The sequence below is a fragment of the Microcaecilia unicolor genome, chromosome 2, assembly GCF_901765095.1.
Source record: "Microcaecilia unicolor chromosome 2, aMicUni1.1, whole genome shotgun sequence".
NCBI lineage: Eukaryota > Metazoa > Chordata > Amphibia > Gymnophiona > Siphonopidae > Microcaecilia > Microcaecilia unicolor.
Genome location: NC_044032.1, coordinates 76,559,639 through 76,582,869, shown reverse-complemented (window position 1 = coordinate 76,582,869; position 23,231 = coordinate 76,559,639). Strand labels below are relative to the sequence as shown.

The window sequence follows — 23,231 nt, the reverse complement described above, 5'->3', positions numbered from 1 at the left end:
AGGTCTATGACTGGCGGTAAGGTCAGAGACCTAAAATGGACGCGCAGCAATTTTGATTTTGCCATACATCCACTTTCAGGATTTTAAAAAAAGAGGCCTTTTTTACAGGCGAGCTGAAAAATAATTCTGCACGCGCCCAAAACCCGCGCCTACACTACCACAGGCCACATTTTACCTTGGCTTAGTAAAAGGACCCCTTAAGCTCTTAGGTAGAAAGCTGAAATCCAGATCCTCCAATATAACATTTTTGGAAATGCTCCCCATTCTCCGCAGTCTCAATGTGTGGTTGAGATGATGGTGCAAAGATGAGGGATTTCTATTTGTTAGGATCAGGACAACATTCTGGGGAAGGGAGAGCCTGTTCCAAAAGGATGGACTCCACCTTAACCAGGATGGAACCAAGCTGTTGGTGCTAACTTTTAAAAAGGAGATAGAGCAGTTTTTAAACTAAAATGGGGGGGGGGGGGGGGGGTGGAGGAGGTAGCTGACAGTCGCCCAGGAGCACATGGTTCGCTGTGGAGTATCCTTGAAGGACAAAACTGAAACAGGACATTTATGGAATCTCAATAGAGAGGCTTCAATAATGGTGAAAGAAAGCTAGGAGTGCTTAATGGGAGAATACAGAAAATGATGCAAATTATCCCCGTAAACTTCAAAGCAGTTTGTAAATGTTAATTAAAAAAAAAAATTCAAGTGTCTATATACAAATGCTAGAAGCCTAAAAAATAAGATGGGAGAGTTAGAGTATATAGCACTAAATGAAGAGGTAGATATAATATGCATCTCTGAGACATGGTGGAAGGAGGACAATAATTGGGACACTGTTATCAGAGTACAAATTATATCACAATGATAGAGTGGATCAAATTGGAGAGGGGGTTGTTGCATTATAAGTTAAAAAGGGAATTGAGTCAAACAAAATAAATATTCTACATGAAATAGCAGCGTGGAATCCTTGTGAATAGAAATTCCATATGTGAAGGGAAAGAGTATACTGGTAAGGATGTACTACCATCCGCCAGGACAGATCGAACAGATGAACAAATGTTAGGAAAGCTGGCAAATGGGGCAACATTATAATAATGCATGATTTGAATTACTCCAATACTGATTGGATAAATGATATATCAGGGAGCGCTAGCAAAGGCTGTGGGTGATGGAGGGAGAGCCTGTGCTGCGGGTGGTGGAGGGAGAGCTGATGCTGCTGGGTCCTGTGGTTCCACCCCATGGTCCTGTGTGCTTTCTTGTGCAGGCTCACTGGTTTGCTGCTCTGTGTGCTGGGGCTGGTGGCCACTAGGGCCAGCTTCTTTCTCTGACTGGCTGTCATCACCTGCATAGCAAAAGGGGAGGAAGTGTGTTGGTCAAAATAACCCACTTTTGTTTTTCAGCATTCATATACATAGCCCCACACGCAAAGACCCAGCAAAGCGATGGTGAGTAATGGGATTGGCAGGCAAGCCACAGATGTCATTGTACATGGTACAGAGCTGGAGACGAGGAGCACAGTGTACTACAGAGACTGATGTGGAAGAGAGCCACACAGGCAGGTGGGTAGACATAGAACTGTGGAAGGATTGCAGAGGACACAGTGGCTACAGCACAGAGGTGTGGGAAGGAGATATGCAGAGTTTGGTGATGGGAAAAGAGGAGGGAGCGGGGAAGGCCCCCAAAGCTGTGAAACAGTGGTCACCTGCACACACATTTTTGGAAACCCTCCCCCCTCCCCTCTCCACCTGGCTACTCCCTGTGTCATGGTCTGTAATGAATAGTGATTCGTATTGCATGTGGTGTTCTCACCCCTTCCCCTACTGAGGAGTACCACACTGTCCCCCACTTATGTAAAACAGAGTGTAGTGCAGCACAACAGATACCCCAGCTTGCTAATGATCAACCTACCTGAGCCCTCAGGCTGTGCTGATGTGTTAAGGGACCCAATGCCGTGGATCCCCTCCTGGGGCAAGTGCCCATGAATGATGCACTCGATGGGGGTTGTTAGCGGTGTCATCTGCTGGGGGGGTTGGCACCAGCCTTCTTCCTGACATCATGCCTCAGCCGGCGCCACTTCTGTTTGCAGTCTTCCACATCCCTGCCACAGTAGAAGACTGCGTTGACACAGTCCCTTACTGCCTCCCATTCTCTCTGCTTCATTGTAGCAGCCAGCCTCTGGCCCAAGGGAGCAAAGGGATGCGTGTGCCTTCTCTGGATTTCCTGAACCAGCAGTTCAATTTCAGGGTCACTGAAATTAGGTGGTTGCTTTGGTGCCATTGTACCAATGTGATGGAAAGAATCGGAAATACTGAGAAAGGCGCTTAAATACTATCCCAGGGATGGGCATCCTAATTTTGATTATTGACAAAATCCCTAAATGTCCCCAGCTGCTCTGGTGATTTGGGCGTCCTCATTTCGATTATGGGTAGGGAACTATGGACGTCCCCAGCTGCTCTGTGTTTTGGGCGCCTTAATTTCAATTATGGGTGAAAATGATAAACGTCCCCAGCTGCTCTTCCCATTTGGAAGTTTGCATTCCCTTTATTGGCACCTCTTTAAAATGGCTTTCCTTTCCAAACGTTTCAGACTGGGTGTTAGCTGGTAGCTTAGCATATACTCTGCATTTTCTACATGTGACCAACTCTCCATGCTCTACCCTCCAGGAGCTCCTTGCTGTGTGTGATGTGCTCCCTCACTGCCCCCCATTCTCTCTCTCCTTTGTTGAAGCAGGTAGCCTCTGGTCCCTTGGAGCCAACAGATTCTTGCACCACAAGATCAAGGTAAGCTCATACCTCTCAGCCACCTCTTCCTTTTCTGCTATGTATGTGCTAAACAAACACTTCTTGCATCTTGCAGGACAGATGGTCAAGAGAATTGCAAGAGACAGCAGTGGACTGTAATACACTGGACTCTGAGAGCCATGATTGTTTCTACCCAATTCATTGTACAGATGTCTTGTTCTCTATTGGACACACTCAGTTGTGGCTGCCTGTGGGGTGGGGTGGGGGAGGGGAAGAGGTCCTGAGAATGGATGTGTGCATCCCTCATGGTCAAGGGCTCCCCATTCTCTGTATGTTCTCTGCATTCAAATCTTACCTTTATTTTCACCAGGTTCACGGGTATCTACAGCTGGTAGTTTTTCTCCCACTTTGCACCTCATGTGTCTCCCTGCTAGGTTCCATCCTTCTTTATGTGGGGAACCCCAGTCCCCTTTTATGAAGTGCCCACCCATTCTCAAGGTTGTTGGGGGTGGGGAGGGGGGAAGCATATATGCACTGAATGTCTTTTCCACATTATTCAACATAGTCCTACAATCCTCCATAGTTATGGAACAACAACATTTCTAAATTCTACCCTGCAAACCATTTTCAAGGTGGCCACAGGTGCATGCCTACCACAGCCTTGAGCCCTTAAGACATGGTGAGGGAGAGGGGTTCTGGTTACAGTTCCTATTCTAAATTACCTGCAGGTGGCTACAGCCCGGTGCCTATATAATTCCCCTAGCCTGTGCCCTTCTGTACCTGATGTATTATATTGCAATTGTGAAGTAAACATCCATCTAATGCTTTTATCATTGTTTTCCCTTTTCTCCTCAGCACTATATACCATTGCTGATACATTCAACGTGATTTTGATGACACAGCTGTTTGTAGCTCCTTCCTTGCCCTCACCAATGTGGTTTGGTTATGGGTAAGGGTGTCTGGTGATCAGAGAGAAAACATCGTCTATGCGCTACCTATGGTTATCTGCAAGTTTGTACTTGGCAGATCACTAATGCTAGACAACATACTTATTATTTACACAACTCTGTGCTGTAATGTATTATTTACACAACTCAGGCTATAATCTATTTAGGAAGGATAGAGAGGGTCGTAAGGGTGGAGGAGTAGCTCTATATGTGAGAAATGATATCACAGCGACCGAAATGACAGGGACCTGGGGAAAGGAAGAAGCGATATGGATCACCTTAAAAAGAGAGGATAGAACCTCTATACATGTGGGTGTTGTCTACAGACCTCCGAAACAATTGGAGGAATTAGATAAAGACCTGATCGCAGATATTCAAAAGTTGGGAAACAAGAGAGAGGTGCTGTTGCTGGGAGATTTCAATCTGCTGGATGTACATTGGAAGGTTCCGTCTGCGGAATTGGAAAGAAGTAGAGAGATCGTGGATGCTTTACAAAGCAGTTAGCTCAGACAAATGGTGATGGAACCCACGAGGGAGGCAGCGACGCTGGATCTGGTGCTCACAAATGGGGATAGCGTGTCAAATATCCGAGTGGGTGCCCACCTGGGCAGCAATGACCATCAAACGGTTTGGTTTGATATTACAGCTAAAGTGGAGAGCGGCCACTCAAAACTCAAAGTTCTGGATTTCAAGCGTGCTGACTTTAGTAAAATGGGGGAATACCTGAGGAAGGAGATGATGGACTGGGAGGATGAACGAGAAGTGGAAGGACAGTGGTCCAGGCTGAAAGAAGCTATAAATAGGGCCACGAACCTTTATGTAAGGAAAGTAAATAAAAGCAAGAGAAAAAGGAAACAGATATGGTTCTCCAAGCAGTGGCTGAGAAAATAAAGGCTAAAGAGTTGGCGTTCCAGAAATACACAAAAACTCAAGAAAAGGAACACGAGGAGAAATACAGGATGAAACTGAAAGAAGCCAAGAGAGAGATACGTCTGGCGAAAGCGCAAACGGAGGAACAAATGGCTAGAAATGTAAGGAGGGGTGACAAAAATTTCTTCAGGTATATAAGTGAAAGGAGAATGGCTAAAAAGGGAATTGTGAGACTAAAAGATACTGCGAACCGCTATGTGGATAATGATGAAGAAAAAACAAATTTGCTAAATAGATACTTTTGTTCTGTTTTCACAGAAGAAAATCCTGGAGAAGGACCGCGATGGACAGCAAAAAGTACAAATGAGATTGAAGTGGATAGAGCACCGTTCATGGAAGAGAGTGTGTATGAACAGCTTGAAAAGCTAAAGATGGACAAAGCCATGGGACCGGATGGGATCCACCCTAGGATATTGAGGGAGCTCAGAGAGGTTCTGGCGGGTGCTCTTAAAGATTTGTTTAATATATCCTTGCAGACGGGAGAGGTTCCGAGGGATTGGAGAACGGCGGAGGTGGTCCTTCTTCACAAGAGTGGTGATAGGGAAGTAGCTGGAAACTACAGGCCGGTAAGCCTCACTTCAATTATTGGAAAAGTAATGGAAGCGATGCTGAAGGAAAGGATAGTGAATTTCCTAGAAGCCAATAAGTTGCAAGATCCGAGACAACATGGTTTTACCAAAGGGAAAACGTGCCAAACGAATCTCATTGAGTTCTTTGATTAGGTGACAGGAGAATTGAATCAGGAACGAGCTATGGATGTAATCTACTTAGATTTCAGCAAAGCTTTTGACACGGTTCCCCACAGGAGGCTCTTAAATAAACTGGATGGGCTTAAGATAGGACCCGAAGTGGTGAACTGGATTAGGAACTGGTTGATGGACAGAAGCCAGAGGGTGGTGGTGAATGGAATTCGCTCGGAGGAGGGAAAGGTGAGTAGTGGTGTGCCTCAAGAATCGGTGCTGGGACCGATTCTGTTCAATATATTTGTGAGTGACATTGCCGAATGGTTAGAAGGTAAAGTTTGCCTATTTGCGGATGATACTAAGATCTGTAACAGAGTGGACACCCAGGAGGGAGTGGAAAACATGAAAAAGGATCTGAGGAAGCTAGACGAATGGTCTAAGGTTTGGCAATTAAAATTCAATGCGAAGAAATGCAAAGTGATGCAGTTAGGGAATAGAAATCCTCAGGAGACGTATGTGTTAGGCGGGGAGAATCTGATAGGTACGGACGGGGAGAGGGATCTTGGGGTGATAGTATCTGAGGATTTGAAGGCGACGAAACAGTGTGACAAGGCGGTGGCCATAGCTAGAAGGTTGTTAGGCTGTATAGAGAGAGGTGCGACCAGCAGAAGAAAGGAGGTGTTGATGCTCCTGTACAAGACGTTGGTGAGGCCCCACCTAGAGTATTGTGTTCAGTTTTGGAGGCCGTACCTTGCGAAGGATGTAAAAAGAATTGAAGCGGTGCAAAGAAAAGCTACGAGAATGGTAAGGGATTTGCGTTACAAGACGTATGAGCAGAGACTTGATGACCTGAACATGTATACTGTGGAAGAATGGAGAAACAGGGGTGATATGATACAGACGTTCAAATATTTGAAAAGTATAAATCTGCAAACGAACCTTTTCCGGAGGTGCGAAGACGGTAGAACGAGAGGACATGAAATGAGATTGAAGGGGGGCAGACTCAAGAAAAATGTCAGGAAGTATTTTTTCACGGAGAGAGTAGTGGATGCTTGGAATGCCTTCCCGCGGGAGGTGGTGAAAATGAAAACGGTAACAGAATTCAAACACGCGTGGGATAAACATAAAGGAATCCTGTTCAGAAGGAATAGATCCTAAGGAGCTTAGCCGAGATTGGGTGGCAGAGCCGGTGGCGGGAGGGGGGATAGTGCTGGGCAGACTTACATTGTCTGTGCCAGAGCCGGTGGTGGGAGGCGGGGCTGGTGGTTGGGAGGCAGGGATAGTGCTGGGCAGACTTACACGGTCTGTGCCCTGAAAAGGACAGGTACAAATCAAGGTAAGGTATACACAAAAAGTAGCACATATGAGTTTATCTTGTAGGGCAGACTGGATGGACCATGCAGGTCTTTTTCTGCTGTCATTTACTATGTTACTATGTGGGGCTCTATGATGAGGGGGGAGAGGCTGGATGGGCATTTCTGTTCCTCAACAGCCTCCCCTCACCATACAGCCATACAATTTGGAAGGAACAGGTGACCTTCTGTATGGCCACACATGACACATATGTGTATTTAAGTGAACCCAAAAAATATAACTATTTACAATTTTTCCCCAAAAATTATTTCAAGGGAGGCCATGTCCTCCTCCCTGCATGGCCTTGTGCAGCAGGCTAACGAGCAGCGCCAGGAGCAGCCTCTGTGCCCTGAAGTGCTGCTCGTTAGCCTGCTGCATCGCTGACACCTCCAGCCTCATCGCCGACACCTGCAGCAACTGGTTTTGGCTATTTACCAGTTGCTGCAGGAGGTGTAGTGATGGGGCTGGTGCTGAGGATGGGGCTGGTGCTGGTGTGGAGAGGGCTGGTGGAGTTGGGCCCTCCTCCTCCTCCAGGGGAGGCATATCATGCCAGGGGTCCTGCTCCTCCTCCTCCTCCACCACTGATGCAGGCAGTCCTCCTGCTCCTTCTCCTGCTGCTGCCCTGTGTATGTAAAAGGATTGTCCTTGAGATCAGCACATTCAACATGGCTTGCATAGTGCAGGAGCTGGCTGGCTGGCATGAGGCAAGAATGGGGAAAGGTGGGGGTCAGTGGTGAGCCCTGGGCTAGACACATGGGGTGTGAGAGATGCATGAGATGACATGACAGGGAACCCTGGAAGCTGGTCTTAAAAAGGAGTACACTATAAGATGTGTTGGCAGGGAACACTCATTCCTCAGCAGCATGTTAGCATTTTGAGCCGTGACTATGGTAGGATGACCATTTGTTTGGGGGGGGGGGGAGGAGGGGGGTGGTAGCACTATTTCTTTGCATTACTTTCAAATCATGCTATGACATCCACTAGGAGCAGGACATTAGGCAAGAATACCCTGAAAAGGGGATACAGAACTGAGGCATGTCATCTCATTCATCTCAGAGGAGGTTAGTTGGAAGTTACAGCCACACTCATGGGAGGGTAGCTGCAACCTCAGTCCTTGATCTGGGGCAGAGGTGTTATGACTTACTATTTGCCTATTAGCCACAGGAAACTGAACATGAAATTAGCATTTTTAAATAAATACATTTACAAAGGACTACAGGTGCCCTGCTTATAATACTTACGTCGAGCCCTGAGGCACCGCCGCACGCTCCTAATTATATCGGGGTGGTCCCACCGTATGCACCAGAACCTTCTCCTCAGGGACTCCAGGTCCCTCCTGATGCCAAAACGTCTGTAAGGTACAAGTTTGTACACCAGGAGTCAAGGGATGGCCCTTCTTGCCTTCACAACATAAAATCATTTGGCAGCCACATTGTAGAGACACACAACACTGATGATGGGGGGGGGGGGGGGGGGGGGGGGAACATGACATTGGTACAGGTGATGTCATTGAGGTGGACATGAGGACAGAGAGTACCGTTTGTGTGCAGTATTGTTGGGAAGTGAGAATGTTTTTCCTTTCTAGTACATTGATTCTATTAATGAATGTGAGTGTGCACATATTGATTACCCTTGAATGCAGACTACAGTTAGTGCTTTCATTGCTGAGGGAGCTCTTATATGTGTAGCTACAGGAGGGGGACCTGATAGGCCAGGGCCGGGGGGGGGGGGGGGGGGAACAAACAGTTACCTTTGCAACCTGTCTCTTATATGACTCCAGGCTCTTATAGAGACAGTTCTGGGGGGCAGGTGGTGGTGGTGCATGAATAGTACCCGTCGGTGCCTTAGGCACAGCTCAATCAAGTGAAGATTTTCCGCGAGGCTGAAATTAGGCTCCCGGCGCACAGACAGTGAATAACTGTTGGAAAACGAACATCACCTTATATGGACGTCCATGCATGATGGACGTCCTTACATGCACAGGTCCATATATGAACGACCATCCCATATATGGACAGGTCAACACGTGAACATCCTGGCACATATAATGGGTCCGCATGTGGACGACCATCACGTATGGACATCCATGACGTGAATGGACCGTCGTCACGTGTGCAGGGTCTTATCTGGATGAGTACGTGTTCACACGTGTGGAACCTTCCTTATATGGATCATTATCAAGTGTGCGAACCTCTTCATATATACACAATAAAATATATATGTTCCTTATATTTCCCATAGCTCCATGTTCCGCAAGTACAGTGCATGTAGTTGCGGACATCCAGGTACGGGAAATATAAGAAAAATTCATAGTGATAACGTTTCTCACAGAAATGCCGAAGGACGTCCCTCTTACAGGCCCGCTGTCCTTCAGCGGGCCTAGTAAGATGGACGTCCGTCGGCAATTCTGCAAGAAACATGTCCTTCATACTGTACTTTGTACTTATGAATGTTCCTTATATTTCCTGTACCTGGATGTCCGCAACTACATGTGTTGTACTTGTGGAACAACCAGATACATCAGCGAAGTCCAAAGTATAGTAATAAGAACGTCTTTCTCGTAGAACCGGCGAAGGACGCTGATATGACAAATTGGGCAAGTACAGTGAATGTTTTAGGGACGTCCTTTCATGGTTCTGGAAGATGGGCATCCATTTTACTATACTTTGGGCCTCCCTGATTTGGGCGTTTCGCACTGCGATAATTGAATGTCTAAGGATGTCTATACTATTTTTCGATTATACCTACCTGATTTTGGACGACTTCGCGAGGGCATCCTAATTCATTCTTGGACGACCTTTCAAAAATACCCCTCCATGCTTCTAAATTTACGCTCTTAAAATTTATACTTCTAAATTAATGAACATAAGCTATGCTCCCAAATTTATTATGCTTGTGATTTAGAAGCATAAATTTAGGAGCATAGATTATGCTTCTGTGAGGCACACCAAATTCAGCCTTAATTAACCTCCAGAATCTACTACCTACATTCGTGTGCTCTTTCTGCTGGGTGCCTTTGGCTAAAATCTTGTGCCCATGATGACTTTATACATTCAGATTCTTGGCTACCTCTTTCCAGTCTGCTCTTGCCCTTACTAAACAAGAGTACCATGTTCATTTGAGAAACTTTTTGCTACCTCCTGGATGTGCCTCCAACTCCAGCCACCCTTCACTTCCTACCATGGCTGAGTACTTCAATGACAAGGTTCTCAAGGTTAATCTACCGGTTCACCTTAATCTTCCCTTTCCCCACTTCATTCTCAAATCCTTCTTTCAATCTCTGCCACCCTTTCTTCTTTTTCTGAAATCACAAATAAGGAAATTACCCATCTTCTCTCCTCCTCCAAACTCATTCCCTGTTCCTTTGATCCCATTATCACTATCTACTCAGCTCTATCTCCCCTACTGTCATCCCTTCTATCTGTCATATCCTCAATCTATCACTTTCTACTGGAACAGCTCCTGATGCCTTCAAACATACCTTGTTTATGCCATACCATCACCTTCCTCCCTTTAGTATCCAAGATACTTGAATGTGCTGTTCACCACTGCTGTCTTGACTTTATCTTATCTCAACCTATTTTTGATCCACTACAATCTGGCTTTCACCCTGTGTATTCTACAGAAACAGGCCTTGCCAAAATCTCCAGTAATATTCTTGGCCAGATCCAAGGACCTTAAGTCAAGCCTCATCCTTCTTGACCCATCTGCTGCTTTTGACACCATTGATTACTACTTTATCCTTGATATGCTGTCCTCACTTGGATTTCATGGCTCTATTCTGTATTGGTTTTCTTATTTCTCCCATCACATTTTTAGTGTATGCTCTGGTGGATCCTTCCCCACTGCTATTTCACTATTAGTTGGTGTACTTTAGGGCTCTGATGTCAGCTCATATCTAACAATTATTAACAACACTGGGAAAACCCTGAAGTATTGGGTTTACAATTCCTATGTTATTTCAAATGAATGCATATCCCAATGAATCCTCTGATACCAGTCAACTTTGAGGATTTATTTTTATTTTCTTGGCAACAGTTTCAGATACCTCAATGTAAAATTTATTTCAAATATGATTTATTTTTTTTTTAAGTTTTCTATAGTTGTAATAGCCAAGGTCCTCACAAATCCTCTGACCAAGGCCTTTAGCTTTCATCATATATCTGCTTGTTTAGGGAACACTTCTAGAACTGATATGCTTCGGAGCTCCAAAACATGGTGTGCAGCTATTTAAAAAAACACAAAGCACAGCAGTTCAGTGGTTAGAGGTTTTTTTGAGGATTTTGGTCATTACAATTATTAATTATTATTTCTGGTTTATGTGAAGTACGTAGGAATCATCGTTGTTAACCAGATGGACTTATTGAATATGACACAAACCTTCTCAAGATAAGTACTTTTTGATTTATCATGTTTTGTTAATAGAATCACATAAGAATTATATAACGTTTTTTGGAGGAATGAGTGACGATAAATGAGAGCCCACAGAAATGAAGAAGTTGCTGTAGTACTACTTAGTGTAAGGGCTATTTTTATGAGTTCAACAGTCATCTAGGGCCCCTTTTACAAAGGCGCACTAGCATTTTTAGCATGCAATAAAAAAAGCATTATTTATTATTTACGGTTCATTTTCCCACAAAAAAAAAAAGCATGCACCCATATATTCCTATGGGCATCTCTAGTGTTTAGTGCATGCTAATAATTAGCTTGCCTTTGTAAAAGACCCCCTTAGTAAATTATATAATGAAGAATTGGTGAAATTAGCTATGACAAAGTTGTCACATAAACAATGAGAAAAAAAATAAAAAAACAAATGTTTTTTTTTATATAATGGTGTACTTACACATGCCATATAATAAGTTTTAGAATATGATATTGATTTTTTGATGTCTTTACTCAGAATCCTTTTTGATTTTTGATATTTTGATAAGTTGGATTGTCAGGTTGAATTATTTTTTATTTTTTGGACCTGCCTAGATTATTTACATATTAGAGTAGATTAGCATATTTTATAAATATGCATATATTTACAAAATCCACTCATGCTTCACCCAAACTCTGCCCCTATACATCACACAGTGGCATGTCATCTCATACATACTTTGTAGAATGTAAACTGCACTGAACCCTGGAAAGGGGATATTAGCAGTATACAAGAATTGATTTGATTTGATTTCTGTAGGTCAATGTTTTAGGCAAGGCAATTTACATGTGTAAATGGCCTTACATAGGTAAAATGAATGTATAAACTTATCCACGGGGGGAGGGGGGGGGTAGTTGTTATGGTATGGTAAAAGACAGCTTTTAATGAAACTTAATTTACCATGAAAGTGACTAACCTACAGTACTTCTATTGTACAGCAACTTGACCACTTGTGGTAGTACTACTACAAGATTATCACTAGGGATTGGCAGTAGCATTTTAAACCTGGCACCTGCAAGGGAAAAGGGGTGGCTGGGAATCACTCCTGCCCTGAGCCCACTAGAAAACAGGGATTATGCCACATAACTTGAGGGGGGTGGGCAGAGGGGGAATAAAGAAAGGATGAGGTGGCTTTTGTTGACTGAGGGGCCCCAGGGAGGAGGACCTTGGGAGGGTGTATGTGATTGAGGGGGCTAAAAGGGTGGGGTGAAAGAGGATGGAGCAGTTCAGGTCATCGCATGCCAGCTCCTTTAAGAAGAACCCAGGAACATTGGGCAGCAGTTTTGAGGCATGATGCTCGCAGGATAGAAAAATAGCACCACCCTGAACACAAGGGGAACAAACGGAAGCATCTTTAAGACTGGAAACAGCAGTTCTTCATCAAAAATCTTATGTCTTTTGGAAAATTTGGACGGGAGGGGGGTAACGAGATTTTTATGAAATCTCTTTTTCCTTGGAAGTCTTTGGCTTCAAAGACTTCCTCTGTTAGACATGGTGTATGTTTAAAAAGCATACCTCTTGAATACTTCCGCTGAATGGTGACAGGATCCCAGAGTTCTTCTTGACATGATCATAATCAGGAACTCCACCAATAAAAATATCTGTGTTACATTTAATTTGGGTGAAAGCTCCCTGTGATACAAATCAAATCCACAAATAAAGTTACTGAAACTTCCCTAGCTTCTTTATACTCTCATACCTACACAGTACACAGTTTAAGAACAAGAGGAGCTTCTGTACCTTGCTAGAAAGCTCAGTGCAAAGTAGACTCTAGAGTCATTCATCTTCCCTGGGCAGCGTATCCACACAAAAATGGAGGTTGCCTATTGTATGTTTTTCTTAGTCAGTGGCTGAAGCTAAGTTTCAGCTCAAAGAGAAAAACCTGTTCAATTTTTTGAGCATAGGACCTAAGGCAGTGGTTCCCAAACCAGGCCTGGAGGCACCCCGGTCAGTTAGGTTTTCAGGATGTCCACAATGAATATTCATGAGGGAGATTTGCATACAGTCGAGGCAATGTATGGACATTTCTCTCAGGAATATTTATTGTTGATATCCTGAAAACCTGATTGGCTGGGGTGCCTCCAGGACTAGGTAAGAGAGGGGGATTGGCGATTTCGGAGAGGGGGTGACGTGCACCTTGGGGGATGGGGGGAGGGGGAGGACTGGCACTCGGAGGGAGGACAGAGTGAAGGAGAGTCACAGAGGGAGGGAGGAAGCCATGGAAATCGGAAGGGAAGAAAGGGGGCCGTGAGACTTGGAGGGGACAGAGGGAGAGAGCAAGGGAGGCTGTTTCTTCTTACAACAATACTCTATCCTCTGCCTTAGACACTCTTGCACCTTTGATGACCTGCCCTATAAGGCGTACAAAACCCCAACCTTGGCTGACTTCTAATATCCGCTACCTACGTTCCTGTACCCACTCCACCGAACGCCTCTGGCAGAAATCTCGGGCCCTTGCTGATTTCTTACACTTTAAGTTCATGCTGACCTCCTTCTAATCTGCTCTTTAACGCGCCAAACAGGATTATTATATCCAACTGACCAACTCTCTTGGCTCTAACCCTCGACTTCTCTTCACCACATTGAACTCTCTCCTCAAGGTGCCCCCTCCCCCAACTCCCCCTTCATTATCTCCTCAGACCCTTGCTGAATTCTTTCACAACAAGGTTCAAAAGATAAACCTTGAATTCTCTACCTCGCCACCTCTCCCTCCACTAGTCTGTTCCCCTCTCTCTCCTTCCCCTCATTCCTTTTGCTCCTTTCCTGAAGTTACTATAGAAGAAACTACACTTCTTTCTTCCTCAAAATGTACCACCTGTTCCTCTGATCCCATTCCCACCCACCTTCTTAATGCCATCTCACCTGCTCTTATTCCTTTTATCTGTCACATTCTCAACCTCTCACTTTCCACTGCAACTGTCCCTACTGCCTTTAAACATGCTGTGGTCACACCTCTCCTTAAGAAGCCTTCACTCGACCCTACTTGTCCCTCTAATTACCGACCCATCTCCCTCCTCCCTTTTCTCTCCAAATTACTTGAGCGTGCTGTTCACCACCGCTGCCTTGATTTTCTATCCTCACATGCTATTCTTGACCCACTACAAACTGGTTTTCGCCCTCTCCACTCAACCGAAACTGCGCTTACTAAAGTCTCCAATGACCTATTACTGGCTAAATCCAGAGGTCTCTATTCCATCCTTTTGACAATATCGATCACAGCATACTCCTCGATACTCTGTCCTCACTTGGATTCCAGGGCTCTGTCCTTTCCTGGTTCTCTTCCTACCTCTCCCTCCGCACCTTTAGTGTTCACTCTGGGGGATTCTCTTCTACTTCTATCCCTCTGCCTGTCGGCGTACCTCAGGGTTCTGTTCTTGGTCCCCTCCTCTTTTCTATCTACACTTTTTCCCTTGGTTCATTAATCTCATCCCATGGCTTTTCCTACCATCTCTATGCAGATGACTCCCAAATTACCTTTCTACCCCTGATATCTCACCTTGCATCCAAACCAAAGTTTCAGTGTGCTTGTCTGACATTGCTGTCTGGATGTCTCAATGCCACCTGAAATTAAACATGACCAAAACCGAGCTTCTCATTTTTCCCCCCAAACCCACCTCCCCACTCCCCCCGTTTTCTATTTCTGTTGATGGCTTTCTCATTCTCCCTGTCTCCTCAGCTCGAAACCTTGGGGTCACCTTTGACTCTTCTCTCTCCTTCTCTGCTCATATCCAGCAGACTGCCAAGACCTGTCGTTTCTTTCTTTACAACATCCGTAAAATCCGCCCCTTTCTTTCCGAGCACTCTACCAAAACCCTCATCCACACCCTTGTCACCTCTCGTTTAGACTACTGCAATCTGCTTCTTGCTGGCCTCCCACTTAGTCACCTCTCCCCTCTCCAATCGGTTCAAAACTCTGCTGCCCGTCTCGTCTTCCACCAGGGTCGCTTTACTCATACTACCCCTCTCCTCAAGTCGCTTCACTGGCTCCCTATCCGTTTTCGCATCCTGTTCAAACTTCTTCTACTAACCTATAAATGTACTCACTCTGCTGCTCCCCAGTATCTCTCCACACTCATCCTTCCCTACACCCCTTCCCATGCACTCCGCTCCATGGATAAATCCTTCTTACCTGTTACCTTCTCCACTACTGCCAACTCCAGACTTCGCGCCTTCTGTCTCGCTGCACCCTACGCCTGGAATAAACTTCATGAGCCCCTACGTCTTGCCCCATCCTTGGCCACCTTTAAATCTAGACTGAAAGCCCACCTCTTTAACATTGCTTTTGACTCGTAACCACTTGTAACCACTCGCCTCCACCTACCCTCCTCTCCTCCTTCCTGTACACATTAATTGATTTGATTTGCTTACTTTATTTTTTGTCTATTAGATTGTAAGCTCTTTGAGCAGGGACTGTCTTTCTTCTATGTTTGTGCAGCGCTGCTTAAGCCTTATAGCACTATAGAAATGCTAAATAGTAGTAGTAGTAGTAGTAGTAGAGGGGGGGGGGGGAGGAAAACCTTGCTAGCGCCCGTTTCCTTTCTTACCGAAACGGGCCTTTTTTACTAGTTTCTCTCTGATTTCCCTTTCTTCTTTTAAAATAGAGGCATGGTTTTAAGGCTGTTAGTCTTATCATGAATTGCAAAAAATAGATCAGTGATTTGCTATCAATGTTTCATATAGGGGCTTTTGACAGCTCTGCTCTATTGTTTTCTTTAAGTCATGGAAGATAGGTGGATGTCTGGAATGCTTTTCCTGGGAGATGGTGGGGACTGGGGACAAAATGAGTGAGATAATTTAAAAAAATGGGTTAAATACTGAGGATCCCTATATAGCAAGAGACTGAAATAAAAGTACAGATTATTTCTACTCAAAACAAAACTTAAATGACTTTTACAATTTAAAAAAGGCATTGGGGGGGGGGGGGGGGGGGGGGACCTGCATGCAACAGCAGTTCCAAACCTAAAACAACAAGGGGGATAACCTGGTGTGGAGCAGCAGATACAAATCTAGTCACTTTTCTGGGCAGACTGGATGGGCCATGCTGGCCTTTATCTGACATCATCATTTACTATATTACTATGTTGCTATTTTCATAAAATTAATTTAACAAGGGACAGTATATCCCTGAAATAGAAATGATAAACAGAATTACAATAGATATAAATTTGTTAAATGAATGAATGAAGTCTCACCTCAGCCATACCCTCCGCTGGCTTTTGGCTGTCTACCTGTAGGATTCCATTCTTTGCAGTGCGAGACACATATAATTTGTGCCACTGACCTAAGGTAATACTTTCTTCACTCCTATAAAGAATAAGGATTGATTATTTATATCCCTAAACTGCTCTACAAAGTCCTTTCAAAATTTTCGCTAAGCAAATTTCCTATACGGTTCTTCTGCTACTCAGAGGAGACTGCTGTTTGAATTTAATGAACACACATTATTTGTGACTGTGAGTGCCTCACTAAAAAGAGGTTCCAATCCCCCCGAGTTTGTAACAAAATTGAGCATTAACCTTAGCAAGTTCTGGACTTTACTTTCCCTTGGTGGAGTAAAACAAGAAACAGAATTAGTGTTGTTTGCTGTGGGACTCTTGCCAAACTTTCACGTAGTTAAAGCAAAACCTAGACTGGATTAATTTAGACCAGGGTTGGGCAACCTCAAACCTCCATGGCTGCAAACCAGTTGGGTTTTCAGGATTTCCCCAATGAATATGCATGAGATCTATTTACATACAATAGAGGCACTGCAAGTAGATAGATCTCATACATATTCATTGGGGGAATCCTGAAAACCCAACTGAGTTGCAGCCCTCAAGAACTGAGATTACCCACTCCTGATTTAGACAAGTGTTTCCCAAGTCAGTCTGGAGTACCCCTTGCCAATTGGGTTTTCAGGATATTCACAATGAATATGCATTAACAAGATTTGCATACAATGGAGGTAGTGTATCAAAATCAATCTGGCAAGGAGTACTCAACTTGGGAAACACTGATTTAGACCATGCCAGGGAAACTCACAAGACGTTTCTGGACTCTCTGCTCCTGCCAGCAGTGACAAAGTTAACTTCCACAGGCTGGTAGATACCTCTGATGCTGCAGCTACAGAGAGAGCAAAAGCACTTACCAGTTGTGTGGGCAAGCTGGACTTCAGTAATCCACAGCAGAAGCTCCTGATTCCCTAGGACTCAGCCAGCAAGAAGATTTCCACTTTGGAAAGAGGAAATGAATTGCCATAGAATTCAACAGAAAGGAAAAAAAAAAAGGTATTTGATTTTCTTGCAAACAAAGGGCTTCTTTTACAAAGCCGCACTAGTGATTCCCGTGCAGCAAATAAGAGGAATTGAATGGGCTTTCTCTCATTTGCTGTGCAGGAATCACAAGCATAACTTTGTAAAAGAAGCTCAAAGTCTCCACTGAGATCAGAATTGAGCTACACTCTGCCTGAAAGCAAGAACAGTCACAGAAGGACTTCCAAAGGAAAATTCTCTACCACTAACTAGAAGTAACTTGTACAGATCCATCCAGTGTCTGGAAGAAGGGAGTGAACTGGATTTGGAATCAGTCAGCTCAGGAAGGGGTTCTATCCAAGCAGAACTTTGAAATGGTTGCTGCCAGCACAGAGCACATAAGAAACCATATGGCTTAGAAGTCTCTCTCCTCAAGTTAAAAATTCATCTACTTTAGAGAGCTCATGAAAAAGTTTAGGAGAACCAAGGGGGTCTTTTACTAAAGATTAGCACATGTTATCTACAGTAGGGCCTATAAGAATGGGTTTTGTGGAAGATAATATATGCTAATCTTAAGTAAAAGACCCCAATAACATTCCTATAACCTCACAGTGGACACCACCTGGACTGCGTACATACCCTGCAGAGAGTTTCTTTCTTTCTTTCTTTCTTTCTTTCTTTCTTTCTTTCTTTCTTTCTTTCTTTCTTTCTTTCTTTCTTTCTTTCTTTCTTTCTTTCTTTCTCCTTAGCCCTTAGCTTAGCAAGGATCTGTGCTAGGACCAGTACTATCTAACAAATTTATAAATGATCTGGAAATTGGAATGACAAGTGAGATTGTTTTAACAACCATTCACAGTGTTAAAACATATGGACTATGAAAAATTTCAGGAAGACCTTAGGAAGTTTGGAAGACTGGGCATCCAAATGGCTGATGAAATTTAATGTGGACAAATGCAAAGTTATGTACATTAGGAAGAATAATCCAAATCATAGTTACCTGCTAGGGTACACTCTTGGGAGTCAGCACCCCCCCAAAAAAGATCTAGGTGTCATTGTAGACAATACACTGAAATCTTCCGCTCAATGCGTGGCGGCGGCAGCCAAAAACGCAAATAGGATGTTAGAAATTATTAGGAAAGGGATAGTAAATAAGTCCAAGAATACTATATTGACTCTGTATTGCTTCACGGTGCGACCTCACCTTGAGTATCTCAAAAAAGATAGCAGAATTAAAAAAAGGTTCAAAGAAGAGCGACCAAAATGATAAAGGAGATGGAATGAAAGGCTACAGAGGTTAGGGCTCTTCAGCTTGGAAAAGAGATGGCTGAGGGAAGATGTGATTGAGGTCCTCAAAATCCTGAGTGGTGCAGAAGTGAATTGATTTTTTACTCTTTCAAAAAGTATTAAGACTAGGAGACACCTAATGAAGTTCCATGGAAATACTTTTAAAACAAAAACGAGGAAATATTTTTTCACTCAGCGAATAGTTAAACTCTGGAACTTGTTGCTGGAGGATATGGTAACAGCAGTAGAGGGGTCGGGACACTGGTGACCAGGGCCCGTATGAAAAAGGAGCATAAGTCCGTTTGGGGTTGATTATCGCTGAAGAGAAGGACATGGAGAGGTGTTGTATAAAGTGTACCTATTTTGGATCAACATTTCTGTAAATACTTCATCAAAAATTAAGTCAAGCTTATGGTGGACTGTTATCAATTTCTATGGTTTGAACAGACTGAACTGCTGGTTGTAGAGGTTAATAAAAGTTTCAGTTATTTTCATATAAACTACCGGACTGTGGAGTGAGTTAATTTTGGACAGCACCTTGGAGGTTAATTGCTCATTGGGGCTGGTTAAACTATCTGCCAGCTTACATCCCACAGGGGGCTTGAGCTCAAGACTGAGTTTCTGAGGAGAATAGGGTCTCCAAACCCACTAACCATTTCTTTTTCTCAGGTGGAGGCACCGAGCATCAACTGTGAGGTAAAGAGTCTGAAGGAGTCTGCCTGTTGAGAAGCTCTCTGCCCGCTCAGACCATGGACCCAGGCAACCAACGTAAAGGGGGCGTTTCACTGTGAAAACACTGTAAATGCTGTCCCACAAGTGGATGTGCATTTCTATTCCATGGGGAATAATTTTAGTTACAAAGTTGGGTCCTGATGGGTGGAGGAAGGGGATATGCAGACAAACCAAAGATGTGGAATATCATCAGAATCCCACGGGGAAGCACATAGCAGGAAAACAGGAGTGGGAAATGGATCCAGGCACCTCAAACACAGACCAAGGAACAATCAAAATGAGATTAAAACTTTTGGCAGTATTCACTAATGCTCATAGTGTTGTTTGATGCAATGCTTTAAGACGCGTTTTCAAGTTTTATTGGCTGTACTTCTGCATTTTTGTTTGGAGATATGTCATGCTTATGATATATTTGACCCCTGACGCAGGGCTTGTGTTGGGTCTATTTATTAAAGATTTCTTGATTGTTCCAGTCCTTAAGACCCTTTTGTGCTTTTTTTGTGCTGTCTTTGCTTTTGTACTTTTGGACCCACTCTCTTGCCACCAGAATTAATTCCACACCATTCTAAAGACCAAGTCCATAGTTTGTTCCACATTTCCTACTTCACATAACCCTGTGATTTTAAAAATAACTCTACAGTCTCCCTTTTCTGCATTTCTCCTATATTGCTCCACAATTACATAGAAAAATAGAAAATTAAGTCAGATAAAGACCATGTGGCCTATCCAGTCTGTTCATCCATACCATCTACTGTCCCTTCCTCTCCCTTACAGATCCTATGTACTTATCCCAAGTTTTCTTGATTCAAATAACAGTCTTCATTTTAGCTACCTCCACCAACCTTTCCATGAAGAAGTATTTCCTCATATTTTTTCTTGAGTCTGTCTCCTTTCACCTTCATCCTATGACCCCTCATTCTAGAGCTTCCTTTCAACTGAAAGAGAATTGCATCCTGTGCATTTATGCCACAGAGGTATTTAAACATCTCTATCATCTCTCCTCTTCTGCCTAACTTATTGAGATTAAGTCTCACTTATACTCTTTATGATAAAGACCACTGGCCATTTTAGCAGTTGCTCTCTGGATCGAGCTTATCCTGTTCATAAATTTATAAAGATGTGGTCTTCATAACTGTACCCAATATTCTAAGGGGCCCTTTTATGAAGGGCTTGCTGCGCGGCAACCTGGAACTACTGCCGGCCCAACGTAGCCACCAGTGGGAGTTCCAGCTTGAGCATGCACCATTTCCGGTGCACCAAAAAATATTTTTGGAATATTTACCATGGCACTAACCTGGCAGTACTTGCTGCCTGGTTACTGTCAGGTTACCATGAGAGCCCTTACCGCCACCTCAATGCATCCTTGCCACGACTCCTTTTCACCTTAATTCTCTCCCATTTCTTACCCTCTTCCTCTGGCTCCAGCATTCTTCTTTTCCCACCTCAATGGCCTTTTGCATGGCCATGTGGTAAGTGTAATCTTAATGCATGGCCATTTTTGGGGGGGGCGGGGAGACTTTTTACCTGCTGCAGTATAAAGGGCCCTGGTATTGGGGAAAAAAGCCCCTGCTGCTACCACAGGGCCCTTTTTACCACAGCTTGGTACAAGGACCCCTAAATGAGGTCACATCAAAGACTTTTATACAGGGGCGTATCTGGACTCCGGCGGTAGGGGGGGGCCAGAGCCAGAGGGAGGGGGCACATTTTAGCGCCCCCCCCGCCCCCCCCCCCCCGCCGCCGAGCCCCCACCGCCACCAATGACTTAGTCTCTCCACCCCCCTCCCGCCGCCAACCCTCCCCCGCTGCCGTTCTTACTTTTGCTGGCGGGGGACCCCAACCCCCGCCAGCCGAGGTCTGCTTCCACCTGCCGCTGCCTTCAAACCTTCTTCTTCAGCCGGCGGGGGACCCCAAACCCCCGCCAGCCGCCCCGCGCTGTTTAAAATTCATCTTCGGCCTCCGTGGCCGTGCTGCTGGGATAGGCGGCGCTGTTGAAATCCACTTCGGAGTCTGACGTCGTTGTACGTTGTACGTGCTGCGACGTCAGACTCCGAAGTGGATTTCAACAGCGCCGCCTATCCCAGCAGCACGGCCACGGAGGCCGAAGATGAATTTTAAACAGCGCGGGGCGGCTGGCGGGGGTTTGGGGTCCCCCGCCGGCTGAAGAAGAAGTTTTGAAGGCAGCGGCAGGTGGAAGCAGACCTCGGCTGGCGGGGGTTGGGGTCCCCCGCCAGCAAAAGTAAGAACGGGCACGGGGGAGGGTTGATGGCGGTAGGGGGGGCCAGGGCAAAATCTGCGGGGGCCCAGGCCCCTGAGGCCCCACGCAGATACGCCCCTGCTTTTATAGAAGCATTATCACCTCCTTTTTCCTGTTAACCATTCCTCACCTTATGCACCCAAGCATCCTTCTAGCTTTTGCTGCTGCCTTTTTTTTTTTTATCTGTTTGGCCATCTTAAGATCATCACAAATGATCAACCCCAAGACCTGCTCCTTTTTCATGGACATAAGTACTTCACTCCTAAACTGTACCACTCCCTCTGGTTTGTGTAGCACAAATGCATGAGACTGCATTTTTTAGCATTAAATGTTAGCTGCCAAATTCTGGACCATGTTTCAAACTTTGCTAGGTTCCTCCTCACATTATCCACATCATCAGAGCTGTCTATCTCTTTTCTCTCTGCCAAAATCTCTCACCCCTTTACTCACTCTCTCTCTCTTCCTCGTTCTCTTCCTCTTCTTTAGGCCTCCACTCTTGCTCCATATCCTCATTCCAACAACCCATTCATTTCCCATGTTCATTTCCCCTTCTCTCACTCACCACATGTACTTAGGCTGCATCTTGCTTGCCCATACTCACTCTCCTGATATTTTCCTCCTCACTCACTTCTATGATCTAACCCACTGAAGCTCCTTGTGACTCTGGGCAAGTCACTTAATCCTCCATTGCCCCAGGTACAAATAAGTACCTGTAAACCTATATAAACCACTTTGAATGCAGTTGCAAAAACCACAGAAAGGCGGTATATCAAGTCCCATTTCCCTTTTCATCACTCAGGACTGTGCATTCCTCCTTATGTGCTATCTATCCTTAATCACCCTTTCACCCATTTCTCTATCTCCTTCACACCCCTTCTCCTTCTAGCCTTTACCCCCTCTGCTTTCACTCTTCAAACCCAATCCTTCTATATTTCCTCTCCTGCTCTTCCCAAGCCAAGCTTTCTCTTCCATTCATACCTTAAACACAACACTCTTTCCTCTTCCATCACAGTTTGATCCTGGCACTCTCAACCTCCTCCCTCTCCAGCTTATTTCCAGAAATGAATCTTTAGACACCCTCTCCCCACACCTATGTCACCCATCCTTGCCACGACTCCTTTTCACCTTAATTCTCTCCCATTTCTTACCCTCTTCCTCTGGCTCCAGCATTCTTCTTTTCCCAGCTCAGATTGTGATTCCTCTGTAGACAGGGAAGTATCTTCTAAACAGTGGTTGAAAAAAGGCATAAGCAACTTCCAAGTTCCTTGCCCTGCTTTGCCCCCCCTCCCCCCACTCGGCTACTTACTGAAGACCTTCCCTCTTGTCCTTTCCCCCAGCTATCCCCTAAGACTCTTTCCTAAGTGCTATTCTATGATATTCTCTTCTTGCATATTTTCCCTGCTGTTCTCCTTCCTCTCATTGTCTCTTCAGCTCCTCCTACACTTCTCGCAACATCCATTTCTAAGTGTCATTCCCCTGCCCTGTTTTTCCATCCTCAATGTCTGCTCTCTCTACCCCTGTGGCCCCTTGCCCAGTTACCTTCACTTACAGCACCTTTCCAAATGCTCTCATTCTTTCCCTCTTCCCCCTCAAAATCCCTTGCAAAGCTTTCAAGCCTGCATACTTTTTCCTTTCCCTTCCACCATATCATTATAGTACTCGATCA

General features: G+C 44.7%; 1 protein-coding gene across 2 annotated transcripts in view; it reads right to left on the bottom strand.

Moving 5' to 3' along the window:
- EGFLAM (EGF like, fibronectin type III and laminin G domains) overlaps positions 1 to 23,231 on the bottom strand; it is a 475,563-nt gene that overhangs the window by 89,086 nt on the left and 363,246 nt on the right. For both annotated transcript variants that reach the window (XM_030193055.1, XM_030193056.1), the window contains 2 exons: positions 16,258 to 16,369; positions 12,581 to 12,697 (listed from right to left, as the gene is read on the bottom strand). In XM_030193055.1, the coding sequence (XP_030048915.1) occupies positions 12,581 to 12,697; positions 16,258 to 16,369 (229 nt within the window). The remainder of the gene's footprint in view (positions 1 to 12,580; positions 12,698 to 16,257; positions 16,370 to 23,231) is intronic.